Here is a 17305-nt window from a genome sequence, read left to right on the forward strand (position 1 = left end):
ATTTAAAAATAAACAGGAACAAAACAGCCAGATGGTGAAAGGAGCTTTTGTAAGAAAAACAAGTGTCATTTTCTTCTGTTGTCTTTTATTAACTCTGTGCTGACCTATGAAAAGTTCATACAAAAAAGACGTTTATTTTTTGTTTTTCTTAGCAACTCGGGCTTAAGCACAATATTATTTTAGGCAAATCAAAACAAAAGCCACTGATTTCAGGCAAATCAAAACAAAAACCACTGATAAATTAAAAAGTCAAACTTACCTGCTGACAAGAGTGCACAGAATACAATCATCAGTGTATGTAAGGATTGCCGACCACAACTTGTCATTGTTTTCTTTTCATTGAGCTGTTTGAGAATTACCTAATGAATCAGACAAAATTGTGAAGTTAGAAGAAGGGGACATATATGCACCTACGCTATATATATATATATATACATTGATTTATTTAACTCAGCGGTTCTCAACCTGTGGGTCGGGACCCCATTTGGGGTCGAACGACCATTTCACGGGGGTCGCCAAACAAGGCTTCCGGCATTTTTTCCCCTTTTCCTTAGCTGTGCTACTCCCTTTTATTCTATTGGCTTTTGAAAGCCAATAGAATAGACTCTCTTGAATAGAGTCTAATTCTATTGGCTTTCAAAAGCCAATAGGAATTGTCCAGGCTGTCTCTCCCCTGCTGAGCCCGCCAAAAGCCCCATTCTGCAAACGGTGCTGCAAGTTGTCTGCAGTGAAGGCGAGCTGTCTGGAAGCTTCCACCCCTCCCTGCTGAGCAACTACTAAAAATGTAAGTAAAAGAGGGCCAGGGTGGGAGGTGGGAGGCCAGTGAGTGCAGGGAGGGTTGCTGGCATGCGTGGGGCCCGGCGGGTGCCTTACCTGCCTTGGGCTGGGCCAGCTGGTGGCCCAGCCGGTGGTCGCCCTGCGCCGTCGCTGCCCCTTGCCAGCTATGCCTCGGCTGGCGCAGGGGGCGGCACCACGCATGTGCGCACTCCCGGGTAGGGAAAGCCCTCGATTTACGACTGGTTGGGTAGTCCTCGACTTACGACCGGTTGAGTAGTCCTCAACTTACAACTGGTTGGGGGTCACGGCATCAAAAAGGTTGAGAACCACTGATTTAACTAAACAAAAGGCTTAAAAAACTTCACCTTCAACCTGTAATGCAGGGGTCCCCAACCCCTGGTGTGTGGACCGATAATGGGCCGTGGCATGCCAGCAACCAGTCCGCACAAACAAGCAAAGCCCCATCCATGGGATGCAGGCAGCACACAAAACCATGTCCTCTCTGGTCCATGGAAAACCTTTCTCCGTGGAACTGGTCCCTGGTGCCCAAAAGATTGGCATGACAAAGAGGATGAAGCTTTAAGGCTCTGCAGCCAATATCATCTTCTGGCTTTTCAAGATTGAAGTATACTCAACCAAAGTATGTAGAACCTCTGATGGTGTAACCTTTTTTGTTTTGCAGTTCATAAGTACTACGAAGAATCTATAAGTGGTAAAGGAATGTTTCAAACTTGAAGCTCACTTTGCTGCTGCAACAATGATTACTTCTTAGCTTGCTGCCAACAAACTTGCAGGGAGAATGGGGAAATGGAATGCGGGCTACAAACATAAAGAAGGCAGACTGTGAGAATCAAGGGCGATTCATCAGGTATCTGATCTGACTCAGAGACATTTTCTCATAACAATATAATTGCACCTAATTGGGCAATGTGACTTGTTCAGGGATGGGAGGGGGAATTCTATACTTTTACTATAAGAGTTTGGCCTGCGGTTTGTCAGAGCTGGTTTTGCTTTCATACATGCCAAAATGATGTACTCAATAAAGTTTTACATTAAGAGATTGGAATGTCTCGAAGGTGTTTGCTTGGTTGGGTTCATCAGCCAGAACCTTCACAGAATGTTTATATGGCAGAATTGTTTGGACTTCAGGTATTAGTTTCTAGACTAATGTGTGAAATAGAATTTCTGAGTCTTTCTGGATTTACTGAGCGTTATTTAACTAGTACCCAAAACTCAATCTACAATTTCTTTCAGTTGCAATACTGGGAAAGATTACCTCAAAAAAACCCATAGCTTCTTTTCATCTTGTCCCAACAGAGATGATGGTTCTTAGAAGTAAATATAAATCAACTGACAGGTCTCTAAAGTCAAGTTGCAATGGCCAAATTTGAGCTTATTTATTTATTTATGAGACTTATATACCGCTTTAAGTGCAAGCACTCTCTAAGCGGTGTACACCAGTACGCAATGTATATATATATTTACATTGCCCCCAACAATCTGGATCCTCATTTTACCTACCCCGGAAGGATGGAAGGCTGAGTCAACCTTGAGCCGGTGAGATTTGAACCGCTGACCTGCTGAACACAGTCAGCTAAAGTGGCCTGCAGTACTGCACCCTAACTGCTGCGCCACCTCGGAGTTTATTCAAGGAAGGTTAAAATACAAAACACCAAATATTTTAAAGGACAAAAGAATTAAAAAACAGCAAAAAAGACATTAAAAAAGCATCTTAAAAAAAGAAAAAGAAAAAAAAGACTAACAAGTATACAAATAACATTCACCCTAGCTGAATACTGATTAATATAATACAGCAATGCTGGTTTCCCATCCTTTGTGAAACAGGCCAAAAGAATTTTAAATTAGTAAACCACTAACTTCTTTTTACAAATTATTAACCTGTCATCTATAAACTATATTAATAATAAAATAGTTACCATAAAAACAATAGTAATAAATACATTACATAAAAGTAATAAAATTGTGAATAAAAAAAAGGGAAGTTTGAAATTCCAAAACCCTCTGTTAACAAACTGTGATTACAATCAACTTGTAGAAAATTTACCATGGCTTCAATCCCAAAACATCCCAAATATTAATCCTAATTGATCCCGGATCAAATATCCGTTATTTCTTTATAAGATGCATCTCTTATCAATTGCTGATTAATTGAATACAATAAGTCCAATCTCCAAAGCCAATCTATCTTCCCTCAAAGAAACAGATAAGATCACTCATCAATTAGATGCATAAAGTCCATTGCCACTCTCCTTCAAACCCCTTAAAAAAATCTTTTGCAACTAGTCCAGCCAGAGAGTTCTCTGCTATTATATAATAGCAACATGTTAAGTTTTTGGAAGGTATATAGCAGAGGTCCCCAACCTTTTGGGCACTGCGAACAGGTTCTATGGAGAGAGGCTTTTCCGTCGACCAGAGAGTGCATGGTTTTGTGTGCTGTCTGCATCTCGCTGATGGGGCCTTGCTTGTTTGTGTGGCCCAGTTGCTGGCATGCCATGGCCTGGTACTGGTTCATGGACTGTGGATTGGGGACCCCTGGTATATGGAATCTGTTCTATTACTTCTGAGTCTATATTTCTTCCTGGCCAGTTTACAGCTAGGAAATCACATTTCTTCTCAATATTCTCCACAATGTGTTGTTTCTGTGTCTGTATTTCTTCCCAATGAATCTGTTACTTTGAAAACAGGTTCTTTTTGTAAGTTTAAAGTGTTTAGTGTCTATTTTTTTCAAAATGTTTTCCACAGATTTTATAAGTGCATCAAACCTTTTAGAAAAAAAATAAACTAAAATTTGCAGGTTGCTAGCCAGGCCCTGTTTTCCCCCTTGAGTGTCAGCCTCCTCCTTCTCTCTATAATCCTATATATTGTTGCTCAAAGCAGGGAGCAAACGGAGACATAGAAAATATTTTCTAACTACTTCAGTTCAAAAAGTTTTTGCAGGTTAATAAAATACAAATCCAGAGTCACGTGCCATGTTTCCCTATGAAAACCAGAAACTGATAAGAGCAGTCAAATAAATAAATAAAAAGAAAGCAAAAAAGAGAGTAGAAAGAATCTAGCAGGTGTTGGGCCATATCAAAGTGCAAAGTTCCAGCAACAAATCATTACCAAAGTCTGGTAAAAACAGTTTAAAATAAAATTTGATAAAATGCAGTTTAAAATGGAACTAGAGTAAAATATGACTTAAGATGAAATTGGAGTAAAATACAGTCTAAAATGAAATTAAAATAGAGTACAGTAATTTAAAATATAGATAAAATATGATAAAATTATATCTTGGAGTCACCCTTGCAATCTAAACCAATTAGTCGCACATATACAGATCTCAACCAAACCATTTTGTTTAAATACTGTGCTGTGTTAAATGTTATTTTCAAGTTCTGGCCGCACATAAGGTAAGTTGTTTTGATGTGGGGATCCCAATGAGTCATTCGTTTGGTATATAGACCGAGGTACCTGACTCTCACCCTCTTGTACAGGCAACAATCGAATAGGATGTGAGCCAGGTCTTCTACCTCTGCCGCTCTGCAAATGCAGAGACGCTCATTGTAAGGTATAGAATGGAATCTCCCATATCTGACCATTGTGTCAAGCTGTTCGAATCTCACTCGCATAAAGTGAGCCAGGTCTTCTACCTCTGCCGCTCCGCAAATGCAGAGACGCTCATTGTAAGGTATAGAATGGAATCTCCCATATCTGACCATTGTGTCAAGCTGTTCGAATCTCACTTGCGTAAATATCTCCCTAAGGTGTTTTGGCAGTTATAACTTTGAGTACAGTAAAGCAATGCATTGGAAATGAAAATGGCTTAATCAGAAAGTATTAGAACAGAACCAGTCATGTTCAAAGGCTTCTGGCTGGTATTAAGCACAACAGTTTTTTTAAAACATTTAAGAAAATATCAAAGGGAGCTCTTGGCCATCTCACAAAGCTCCTAATGTAAGACCTACGCCCATTCAGTCACTCCTAAGTCTGATCTAGTTTCATTTTCTATAAACATTGGACGAGAAATCTGCAGAGTTGGGAATTTATCCTTGAAAGGTTACTGGAAAACAGAGCTGATTCTCCTTTTCTACATGCTCAAAATTTAAATTTATGGAGAATTTGCTTTCCTAATAATCCATAAAATGCACTCCTAATTATGTATTTATACAAATAGAAAATAAATATAGTACTAAGCATCTATTTCTAACAATAGAAGTAAGCACCTATCATTAACTCAATAACCCTTGCAGTGGTGTCCCATCTACAATTGCTATCCTAGTGCCAACAAAATTGGAAATCAAGCATTTCCAAGCTTACATCTTCAAACTGTTGCTATCTCAGGATACAATCCAACAAATAATCAAGTGCCATGTCGGCAGAGCCATGTGGGCAGAAGAAAATTCACTGCTCAGTCAGCTATGAAAATTCATGGGGAACTTTCAGTCAGCCTCTCCTCCCCTTTGCCACTCTACCTCATTGGGTGATTAGGAAGATAAAAGAATTATCAAAGAGATAACTATGTAGAACCTTTTGAAAACAAGAAGCAAGAGTAGAATAGCAATAGCACTTAGATTTGTATACCACTTCACAGTGCTTTACAGCCCTCTGTAAGTGGTTTACAGAGTCAGCCTATTGCCCCCAACAATCTGGGTCCTCATTTTACCGACTTCGGAAGGATGGAAGGCTGAGTCCACTTGAGCCTGTGAGACCCGAACTGCCAAACTGCTGGCAGATGGGAGTCAGCAGGAGTAGCCTGGATTACTGCATTCTAACCACTGCACCACCACAGCTCATACAAATATAATCAGTGTTACTTTAACCTGATTAAGTTGTTTAACATAGGCTGCTTAATATAAACAATCACAATACAAAAGCCAATTTCTATATTACAGAAAATTTATTTATTTATGAGACTTATATACCGCTTTTAAGTGCAAGCACTCTCTAAGCGGTGTACACCTTTCCCCTTTGTTCGCTACGTGCTGGCTGGGGAATTCTGGAGTTGAAATTCACACATCTTATAGCTGTCAAAGTTGAGAAAACTCTGATTTAAAGATTTGGTGAATCTGGATCAGGGTCAGAGAAAAGCAACTAGGATGATGGAAGAACTACAAAAGATTGAAAGGTTAGATATGGTTCTGTTTGAGAAAAGGCGATACGGAGAGGAATGTAATAGCACTTTGTTTCCCCCAAAATGCCATACATTTGAAATTGCACTTTAAGACGGATTCAAAGAACCCAGAACAGGTTTGAAGAAGAGGAGCCAGGATGATCAGGTTGCTAAGACTTATACCTTAAAGCAGACATGTCAAACACAAGGCCCAGGGACCGGATGCGGCCTGCGAAATGGTTTCATGTGGTGGAGAAGAGTAAGGGAAGACTGAGAGGAGAGAGAAGAGAGGAGAGAGTAGAGGGAGAGGAGAGGAGAGGAGAGGAGAGGAGAGGAGAGAAGAGCAGGAATGGTCAAAGTCTTTGACTAAGATAAAGGATGACCCTAACTCAGACATGTCAAACACAAGGCCCGGGCCAGATGCGGCCCGCGAAGTGGTTTCATGTGGCCCGCGAAGCCATCCTGGAAACAGTGAGGGAACGACCCCCACTGCCTTGGCCCTGGCCCAGGCCAGCCAGGAGTCAATGTACAATTTTGTGGTGGCCATCTATGCTGAAATGCATTCAGTCTTAGCTCCATAAGCCCCTCCCCCTGCATGGCCTGAGAGGAACAGTGAGGCTCCTCCAGTGGACCATGCCCTGGCACTTGCCCTGGTCCCCCCCCCTTCTGCCAGAGACCCTCAGATCTATCCCACTCCTACCCAGGCCCCCACAGGCACCCTTGACGCGAACGATGTAGAGCTGGCCAAGGCCACTCAGTAGGCCACACCCACTCCATCCACGCCCACCCAGTAGGCTGCACCCACCCTGGCCACACCCACCCGGCCCCGAGGGCAACCGCAATGAAATTGAGTTTGACACCTTTGCCTTAAAGAGACCTAGGCTTTCAACACAAAAACTCCAGACCTCTTCTTGATCATTTCCAAGTTCTAAACATGGAATAATGAACCAAAGACAGAGGAAAGCAGATTCCAATGGAATATTTTAGCTATCAAAACCCAGAGAAATTGTGGACTCCTTTTCCCTGGAGGTGTTCAAGCAGAGGGTTAAAAGCTACCAGTCAGGGATACTTCAATGAGGATGCCTCCATTGATCCGAAGGTCGGACTAGAGACCCCCAATACTCACATCCAACTCTAGAGTAGTAGGAACAAGCTTCCAAATCCTTGGAAAATCAGAAAGCCTCGTTGTGGAGATGGTGAGAGAACATGCAGCATTCTTGGTGGAAAAATAAAGAGGGAGCGCCCCCTTAATTTGGAACTGATATGAATGGGGACATTATAGGAGGAGAGCCATGTTAAATCTAGGTTGGCCAAAGGATCAGAAGGGTCTGGTTGCACTTTTTCCGATTAACACATTTGATGAAAAGGCAGAGACTAGACTGATGTGGGACTTCTATGCATCTGATGAATTGAGCCACAGCTCAGGAAAGCACCTGCCTTTTCATAAAAGCTATTAAGCTGGAAACGATGTGGGCAGAGTCCTTCTGATATGAATTGAGAGAGAAGCTTGGACAACTCTCATTACAGCAGCAATTAATGTAGCTGCAGATCATTCAGCTTCTGATTTCAGCAACTAAGGCTCTATGAAGCTTTAAAGGGGGGATTGAATTGAAAGCGACCTGAGTCTATCAACCCTGAAATCAATCTCCAAATCAAATTTCCAAGGTGTTTCAAAGTGTTGAATTAAGTCCAATATTTCAAGAAGAGTCTTGAGGACACATTGTAGATTTGGTGGACATCTGGATACTTTCTGACGTTTTAATGTCTATGGAGATTCTCCAATCCCCAAAAAAGATCCAGCAGGAGCTCCTCCATAACAGACAAAGAAGAAAACAATAAACAAAGCCATGTAGTCATTCCATACATTGTAGGAATATCAGAAAAGCTCAGGAGGATCTTCAGCCAACACAACATATATACACATTTCAAACCCAAGAATATACTAAGGCAGAAGTTTGTCTACGCCAAGAATAAAACACCCAGACACAAACTGAACGACGTGGTATATACAGTACAATGCAGTGAACCATGTGCAGATCGGTATGTTGGGGAAATAAAACAACTACTTCATAAATGCATGACACAATCTAGGAGAACAAACCCATCAGGATACAATTCAGCAGTCCACTTGCATTTAAAAGACAAAGGCCACTCTTTCAAAGATAGCAAAGTCCACAATTTGGACAGAGAGGACCGCTGGTTTGAAAGAGGGGTCATAGAGGCTGTCTATGTCAAAATTAAACAGCCCTCTCTCAACAGAGAGGGAGGGATACGAGATCATGTATCTCCAGTCTAAAACAGTCCTTTCAACAGTTCCAAGAAGGCTGCACATCCTTTTGCATTACTCAGGTGACCCTGACGACACAGATAAGCCTCCAAGTGGCATCAATGACTCTAAAAGAATGCAAATGACCAGCTGTCTGAAAGGAGTATAAATCCTTCCATTCCCCATCATCCAGCCAGAGCTGAAGAAGCTTCTTGGATGAGAAGCGAAATATCTTCAGAGAAAAACAAGGAAGTCCAGTGGCTTCTTGAAAAAGCACCTTTGGGATTTCTGGCTTTTTAAGCATGAAATACTGCCGAAGTTTTCCTTCCAAAGTTGGAATCTCCACAATGAGAAATCAACCTTTTGATCACTTCTGCAGAACCCTGCCTGTCAGACTGCTTCTTCTTGCTTTGGGGAGGGACACATGTTCTGTCTTAGAGTTTTCTATCAATTCTATCAAATTCCTAACAGAGCCACAAGCCACAACTCCAAGACTTAATTTTTTGGGGAGCTCTGACTTGACATGCAGAACGTGGTCAAAAAAGGTGAAGATGCCCCAATGGTACAATCAAAGCTTTGCTTGGTTTTTAGGTACGCAGATTTCTATCATGATCCAAGATCCTGGGAATGTATATTATACTAGATTTGCAAATGGATGTCCTGCATTATTCCCGTAAGGGATTGGCTTGCCAAGAAGAAAGAAATTATGCCAGGCTTGGCTGCCAAGAAAGGAAATGATCAAAGGGATGAAGATTAGACATTTGTATTTAAAGATCTTTATTTTGAAAACCATGGGAGTTACAAGATGCAAGAAGTTGGCTGACTTCTGAATCTTCCCCCAAAGAGGCATGATTGTCAACAAGACTAGAAAATCAAGTTCTCAGAAAGTAATGGTCCACCTGATCTTTAAACAGAGCTGACTCTTTAACCATTGTTTAAAGAGGGTTTATTTTGGATAGGACACTTTTTACGAAGGTTCAGCACAACCTCTCTGAAGTTCCTCTACTGTAAACACAGGGAGCCTGCTGAGTTGTGTCGTGCTCACCCCTGCTATTTCTGCTTCAAAAGAAGTCATATGGGATTTTTAAAAATTTTTTTGCAATGAACCCTTTAGGGTTTGAACTGAAAATTTGCAGACTTACTCTCCTAATTGCATCCCATTCTGCACAGAACAATGAAGTAACTGCAGATGTCTTTGATGTTTCTCCATTAGATCACAGGATTGAATCTTGTTGCTTCTGAAATGCCACTTTGAATCTCAAAGCCCTCTGGCTTTCCACTGCAGATCTCACATTCAAACTGATAGCTTTCTGATTTTCATTCTTTATTAAATCTTGGTTGGCTAATTGCTATTTACTTTTTCAGGGAGCAGTGATATTAACAAATGACAAGTATTCACATTAACAGTTCATATGGATTAACCACCTTCGGGGCAAAAGATTGTGATTAATAAGCAGAAAACCAAATTAGCAGAAGGAAAACCATCAATCTACTTTTGAGAGAGACAAACAGAATGTCATTCATCTATGCCACAACAACAACAAAATATGTGAGATTCTGCCTGCTTTTATTATAGTTAATTGGGCTCTAAACTAATGTTTTCCAACTTCAGAAACTTTAAGATGTGCAGACTTCCAATTCCTGGAATTGTGGGTGTTGAAGTCCACAATTCTTAAAATTGCTAAGATTGAGAAGCAGTGCTCCAAATAATCTGTACTCTGGCTTTTGAATAGTTGACCACCTGGAATTAGAGTTAGGATGTGCTTTCATCTGCAAGTTCTACAGTCAATCTCTTTCTCAATACTTATGGGGGATGATCTCTCAACTCTTCATAAAGTTGGAACTCTCAGGTTATAGAATCTCCTCTGCTTGCCCATCAAGCACATGTTTTGTCTGTGATATCTTGAAAACCTTTGCCTTGAAAAACTTTCTGAATGCTGGACTTAGCTTAGAGGAAGAACTATGTAACATGGGGTTTGAACTTCCATCTGCAAAACGTTCAGAAGTGAATAGTGAGGCTGATTCGACAACAGGGAGTCACCAATGCAGGATACAATACTAAAAGAAAAGGCTTTCTAAGACCAACATTCTAATCACAATTTTACTGCTTTTCTTTTTAAGCTTTAAATTTATATAAAACTTCTTCGTTATGGATTGAATGAAAATCATCCAGTATAATAAAACTTGTCCTTTTGAAGTTCTTAATATCCAAAAAGGAATTTACAAGCCATTTTAAGAAAGGAAGTGGATCAACCCAGTGTTCCATGTTTCTTTTCCTCACTTTCGGAGCTCGGCAGAGATTTGCTGTTTTGTAGTCTTGTTATGGGGAACATCTGTGTGGAGCCCTGTGGATGTTCCCAAGTCCTCTCCTTCATCCAGAGAGGAATTCGGGAACTGATTCATTCTCTACCCTCTTTGCAACGTCCATTAGCTCCCCTTCTCATGGAATTATCTTTAGCCTTCATCACTACTTCCTTGGAACACGAGAAATACTGCTTTAAAGGTTTAAACAGTTAGCAGTAGGTCAGGTTCAGAACTGGAATCAGCCCAAGTTACATGATCTTTCCAGAGGATACAACTTGTGACAAGGGCTGGGATTTTTTTTGGGAACTGCTGTAATTAAGTTGGCTTTCTCCCTGACTTCCAGAAACAGCTTAAAACTCTTTGAGATTGGTACTGTTTATTCTTATTTCATAATTCTGTTCTTAAATTTTCACTTTTTTTACTGTGTTTACATTGCATTTAACCGCTGAGAGTCCTTAATTGAATTACAGCAGGATATAAATGTAATAAACAAATAATAAAACTTGAAGGATGAACCCATGAAATTACCAGATGCTGAGTTGATTCAACCTTAAAAAAAAAACACCCATAAGGTTTATCCTTGGTGACATTAACCACCATGAAAAAATCATCCAAAAACTAAACATAATTTGGATTTAACCTTCAGGCAGTTGTATCCACCCCTGCAACTTGTTTTAAATTAAACCTAATCTTGCAAATAATGTGTCCTTGATGTCCTTGGGCATAAACTGCTATCATAATAGTTTTTGACATAAAATAAATTGGGGTGGGTGGGTACAGAAATACCTAAGCTGCCTTTTGGCTGAAGCTTTCCTGCCTGGATAGCTATAAGCTGTCCCTCAGTGCAGGGGCTATTGTTAAATTACAGCCAAGAAAAGACCAGAATATTTTAGTCTAGAAAACTATGTAATCCTGATCTGAACATTTGAATGTGAGCGTTTCATGTTCAACACTGAAGTTTCCATCATAAAATGTGCCCCATAAAGCCCAGATAAAGAGAAGCCGAGAATAATTGAAATGGAACAACAAACTAATGAATTGCAAATGTCATGGTGAAAATCACCCTTGGACTGACAACAGCGGTTTATGTTGCAAAAAAGGAAAACGTTCTTTAGAAAAAAAAAAAAAGACTTTTATTTTTCTCCTTATATCCTGAATCCTCTTACATTTCCCTACATTCATCTTTGCTGACAGTAAGCATCTTAGGACTTGCAAATGGGAGCATGGAATGAATCACTCGTCACTCATAAAGTAAATATGACCCAGGCATGAATTTTATTCTCTTCAATTATTGTGCACCATGAATTGCTGCTTCAAGGAGAAAGAAAGCCTACTGATGTGTGTATCTTATTTTATTTTTGGGGTGCTTTCGAGTCAGTGTTGACTCACAGCAACCAACTGTCTTGGACAAGTCCCTGAGGTTGTCTTGGCAGAATTTTTTAGAAGTGGTCTGCCACTGCCATCTCCTCCTCTACCTTGCCAGAATTGTTAAAAAAGCAAACATAGCATAACAGTTAAGGTGCTGGACCAGTCCCTATTTGACCCTCAGAGTTCCCTATCTGATTCCCAGAACTATAGATCAGTTATATGCTCTACTACAGAGGTCCCCAACCTTTTGGGCATCAGGGACCGGTTTCATGGAGAGAGGTTTTTCCGCGGACTGGAGGGGGTGTGGTTTTATGTGCTGCCTGCTTCCTATGGATGGGGCTTTGCTTGTTTGTGCAGACCGGTTGCTGGCATGTCGTGGCCTGGTCCACGGACCGGGGGTTGGAGACCCCTGCTCTACTCTGCAGGATTGTTATGAGTAGAGGCACTCATGTGTGGTGCTTTTTTCTCAGAGTATAGCAAAATATCATTTTGGTAAAATACATTTAGGAAGTAGCCTTATGGAGAAAAAAAACCTCATCTCATTAAGCTTCTAACTTCAAGCACAAATGAATAAATATAATTATAAAAAGCTGGTGCATTGTAGGGGAGCTAAAGAAGTGAGGATTAGAAAAACATTTTCTAGCCTATTTGCATCTATAGTGTGGTTTATTTATACCACAAACACACTTCGGGCAGTGCATTAGCCAGCAAAGAGTATGGCTCTTCAGTGACATTTTTTGTTTATCCAGAGAAATTACCCTCCTCCTGGGGCACCACACTAATGGACCCCAGACCCACATATTATGCTCAAATTACCTTAAGGTTGTGAAACAAACATCCACCTCTGCAAACAGGGATATGGCTATTTGCTGCAGCAATGGTCTGGAAAGTTTGCCACTGTACCAATCATGTAGTCACGGCCCCCATCTTGATTTTTTTGACACCTCTCCCCAGGAGGCCCTTGATTCCAGCTTTTTTTTTTTTTTTTTTGTAGCATTCACCTAAATATCTGCCATCAAAAGAAATTTAACTCTAGGATACACAGACTTTAAGTCTGGTGATTTGCATTTCTTTGCTTCATTTAAAAAAATAAAAATAAATCATCTGTGTGGACAAGGCACAGAACTTCCAAAAAATCCCCAAAGTGTCACTAAGGATGAAACAGGATTGGGAGGACAGGCCTTTGACAAGCTGCACCTAGGGGGAAAAATATGTCTAGAGTTAAATGTGCAGCTTCCAAACTGGCTTATTTATTTTTTTTCACTTTCTGACTTTAGAACCAAAAGCAAAAAGCAAAAACCTAATTACTGCACACCACTGGAAAAGCAGATACCATGAATTGAAACTTGTGTTTCTTTGCCAAACAAGACAAACAATAACTTCTGTGTAATGACAGATTGGGAGTTTGTCAATGAATCTGAAACTATAGGGGAAAAAAAAAAATCATAGGAAAGAGAAAAAAAAGAACATGCTGTCAAGAAGACATGCTTGAAGAGAAGCAACAGGATTATTGTAGCCTCACAAAGGCCTGGGCAGGGATGTAGAGAAAACTGAGTGAATCTTCATGAGGACCTGTCTCAAAATCTGCATTGTAAACTCTCATGCCACAATGCAAAGCAAAAGATCAGTATTTCTCAACCTCCTGTGAAATAAGGAATTGACTTTTGGGATGAAGGTGGGGTCTAGTCGCAGGACTACTCGGTCCCTGTGGAAGAAACACAGGTCATCCCGTATTGAGAGCGCCGCTAATTCAGAAATACGTCGGGCCGACGTGATTGCCACCAAAAATGCTACCTTATGGGACAGGAAGTGGAGGTCGCATTCTTTTAGTGGCTCAAATGGTGCCTTGGTAAGCACCCTTAGGACCCGTGGTAGATCCCACGAAGGGTACCTGTGTACGGTGGGAGGGCCTGACATTTGCGGCCCCTTTAAGAAAGGAACGGAATAAAGGATGATGGCTCAGTGACTCCCCCGAGTTACAAGAGAGAACCGTGGAAAGGGCGGCGATCTGTCTGCGTAGTGTGTTTGGGGCCAAGCCCCTCTCCAGACTGTCTAACAAGTAATCCAAGATGTTGGGGACCGTTAGTTCCCCGATGGACAGGTTCCGGCAGGAACACCAAGATTGAAAGTTTTTCCACGTGACCTCGTATATGCGATTTGTGGAAGGGCGGTGAGAAGCCTGAATTACCCTGATGACCCCTTGCGAATAAAGCTCCCTTGTTAAGATCGAGCGCTCAAGTGCCAGACGGCTAATTTTAGCCATTGGGGTTCTGGATGGAGAATCACCCCCTGACTGAGTGAGACCCGGTCCGGAGGAATCTGGGTCTCAGCCAGCTGAGGAATTCTGGGAGTTGAAGTCCACAAGTCACAAAAGGGCCAAGTTTGAAGACCCCTGATCTAGTGGCTAATTCTTCCACCTTCAAAATTAATAGAAAAGACCAACAAGGGTGCCTCTTTCAAAGAAAAATATTCCTTACTGGTTGAGTGTTATTGCATTTCTTGTCACTTCTCTTGGTGGCCATTTCAGCAGGTGGATCTTTTTATGGCCTGCTGATTGGAGGGTGGTTAATATTTGAAAGAGAGAGACCATCAGGAAATACCAGTCATTGGCTAGATTGAGTATTGCAACAAACAAAAAATCCCAGAGGAAGACCAAAATCATAATGCCTTAAATCAGTGGTTCTCAACCAGTGGGTCGGGACCCCATTTGGGGTCGAACGACCATTTCACGGGGGTCGCCAAACAACGCAGTCCGCCATTTTTCCCCCCTTTTCCTTAGCTGTGCTACTCCCTTTTATTCTATCGGCTTTTGAAAGCCAATAGAATAGACTCTCTTGAATAGAGTCTAATTCTATTGGCTTTCAAAAGCCAATAGGAATTGTCCAGGCTGTCTCTGCCCTGCTGAGCCCGCCAAAAGTCCCATTCTGCAAACGGTGCTGCAAGTTGTCTGCAGCGAAGGCGAGCTGTCTGGAAGTTTCCACCCCTCCCTGCTGAGCAACTACTAAAAATGTAAGTAAAAGAGGGCCAGGGGTGGGAGGCCGGCGGGTGCAGGGAGGGTTGCTGGTGTGCGTGGGGCCCGGCGGGTGCCTTACCTCCCTTGGGCTGGGCCAGCTGGTGGCCCAGCCGGTGGTCGGCCTGCGCCATCTCTGCCACTTGCCAGCTACGCCTCGGCTGGCGCAGGGAGCGGCACCACGCATACGCGGTGCTCCCGGGCAGGGAAAGTCCTCGACGTATGATCGGTTGGGTAGTCCTCGACTTACAATTGGTTGGGGTCATGGCATTAAAAAGGTTGAGAACCACTGCCTTAAATGATCTCAAAAAGTTAAAGTGGAGTTGGGCCTAGTTAATACTTCTCAGACTGACAAGTAAAAAAATCCTGGAAAAATTCAGCAGCAATCTATTGTTCCCATGAAATACCAATTGCCAGGAAAATTCTATTATGGGACCATAAGGCTATCAGGATCCAAAGAAAGCTTTACTTCTATACCTTTTTCTTCCTAACATCCTCTGCAGGATTTTACCAATGCATTTCCCATCTGAAAAGACAGCTTTCATAACTTATTATTTGAGGAATGCATTAAGGATTTATATTAAAAAAAATCCAGAACAAATCAGATGGTCTATTTGAACATTCAACAAGTTACAATTTTAAATAAGTGTTAAATATAGTTTTGAAATGAAGTACATTTTAAAATAAAGTACATTTTAAGTGACAAAAACATATAAAGAAAATGTCAGTAGCTTGAAGCACATATTTGACAGAGCTTGGGCTCAGCTGCGTTTCCCTGACCTTTTTTAAATGTTAGTTTCTTATTGGCAAGATTCTACAAGACAAATGCATCTGACCAAATAAAATCTTCCTTTTGTGGTAAACAGAATTATTTTAGCTTTGTAGGGAAAAGGCTTGCTTGATAAAATGGCTCTCTTACAGAAACAAGGAAAGCTAATCTGGAGCTAAAGCCAGTATCGATCATCATTTCATTAAAAATCCATGCTTGCAATTAAAAGTATTTAGATTTAGTTAGAGTTAAAGTATCAAAATTACCAAGACAGAACTGCAAACCATTCTTCTAAAAAATTAGGAAATAAACAATTCCTATTAAACAGTGTTCTTCTGCAATAGCAAAGACATATAATGAGATTAGATACAACACCCTGTTTCCTATGGAATTTATGCTAAACAACAACAGAAACATTTCATATCACTATCCATAACATTGCAAATAAAAGCATGAAAATACATGCAAAGTTGGAGACTTTTCCACCACAAAATTTGGATTAATAAGGAGTCTGAAAAAAGAGGCAATAGTTTCTATGCCATTAGGTCTAGAGCAGGTCACAATCGAACTGTTGGCAGTCGGCAGAGTTAGCCTGCAATACTGCATTCTAACCCACTACCACAATCTTACGATCTAGATGAAGAATGGTGATTAAAATGGGTGATCTTTAATAACCATAACCAGGGCTTTTTTTCTCATAGAACGCCCAGAACGGAGTTCCGGCACCTCTTTTGGATGAAACCTTGTAGGGTAGGCAAGGTGGGTTGTATGACATGTGGGAGTTCCAGCACCTTTTTTTTTTTTTTTATAAAAAAAGCACTGACCATAACTAAACAGCTCAAGCAGATCCAACACAACCAATTGCAGGAATGCAGTTGTCCTGAAAAATATGGAGCCACCTGAACCGAATCAGGACAGGCTATGCCAGAACTAAGATAAAGCTCTAAGTAGGGAATTGCTGAGAGTCCACAATGGGACTGTGGTGCTCCGGGAACAAACTATAATACAAATAATTCAAGAATGTCTCCTCAAGAAATTTCAAGCCACCTGGGATGATCTCATTGCAGCCACACCAGCAGTTAGATGGTTAGCTTCTATCCCACTGCAGTACTATGGTTCCATATTATGGTGATTTAATTATGGTTTTATCTATATAACATTAAATTATATCTCCTATATTGTACTTTTCATATATCATACATATATACACACACACATATGCATGCTGACGCTTTGTTAAAACTAAAATTGTATATCAGTGATTGAATAACTTCTGTAGATGCCATACTCTAAATAAAAATAAATAAAACTGTAATTCCAGGTTCAATTATAGTTATAAGCTGAGCACTATCTTTACTGATTGAAATAGTGCAATATTCCAATGTACACATACAGGTGGGAGTGGTCTGTGTGGCTATCGAATACTTCTCCAATGTGGGAACATGATTAGTCATAGATTTACTGCACAGTGTGTTACGAATCTTTTTTTGGTATTGGAATGTAGATTGTATTGATAAGAGAACCAGAGAAATTATGGAATAAACTTAAAGGGGTCATTAAGAATAAATATGAAAAGAAACAATCTATTGGCCATTCTAATTGTATGTCATTTTTCCAGATTCACTGACATAGCTTGGTTTGAACCTTGTGGCTTGCCATACTTCTGTGGGCATTCCAACTTTTCCTGTAGTAGTAGAA

The 17305-nt window shown here is 40.8% G+C and overlaps 1 protein-coding gene across 3 annotated transcripts in view; it reads right to left on the reverse strand.

Annotated features, from left to right (window-relative positions):
- The window catches only part of SHISAL1 (shisa like 1), a 104860-nt gene that overhangs the window by 62832 nt on the left and 24723 nt on the right, over positions 1 to 17305 (reverse strand). For all 3 annotated transcript variants that reach the window (XM_039341365.1, XM_039341364.1, XM_039341363.1), the window contains one exon: positions 260 to 359. In XM_039341365.1, coding sequence (XP_039197299.1) covers positions 260 to 326 — 67 coding nt within the window. In that variant the 5' untranslated portion in view covers positions 327 to 359. The remainder of the gene's footprint in view (positions 1 to 259; positions 360 to 17305) is intronic.

Source organism: Crotalus tigris, unplaced genomic scaffold (genome assembly GCF_016545835.1).
Source record: "Crotalus tigris isolate CLP2741 ecotype Arizona unplaced genomic scaffold, ASM1654583v1 scf7180000017764.6130737, whole genome shotgun sequence".
Classification (NCBI taxonomy): Eukaryota; Metazoa; Chordata; class Lepidosauria; order Squamata; family Viperidae; genus Crotalus; species Crotalus tigris.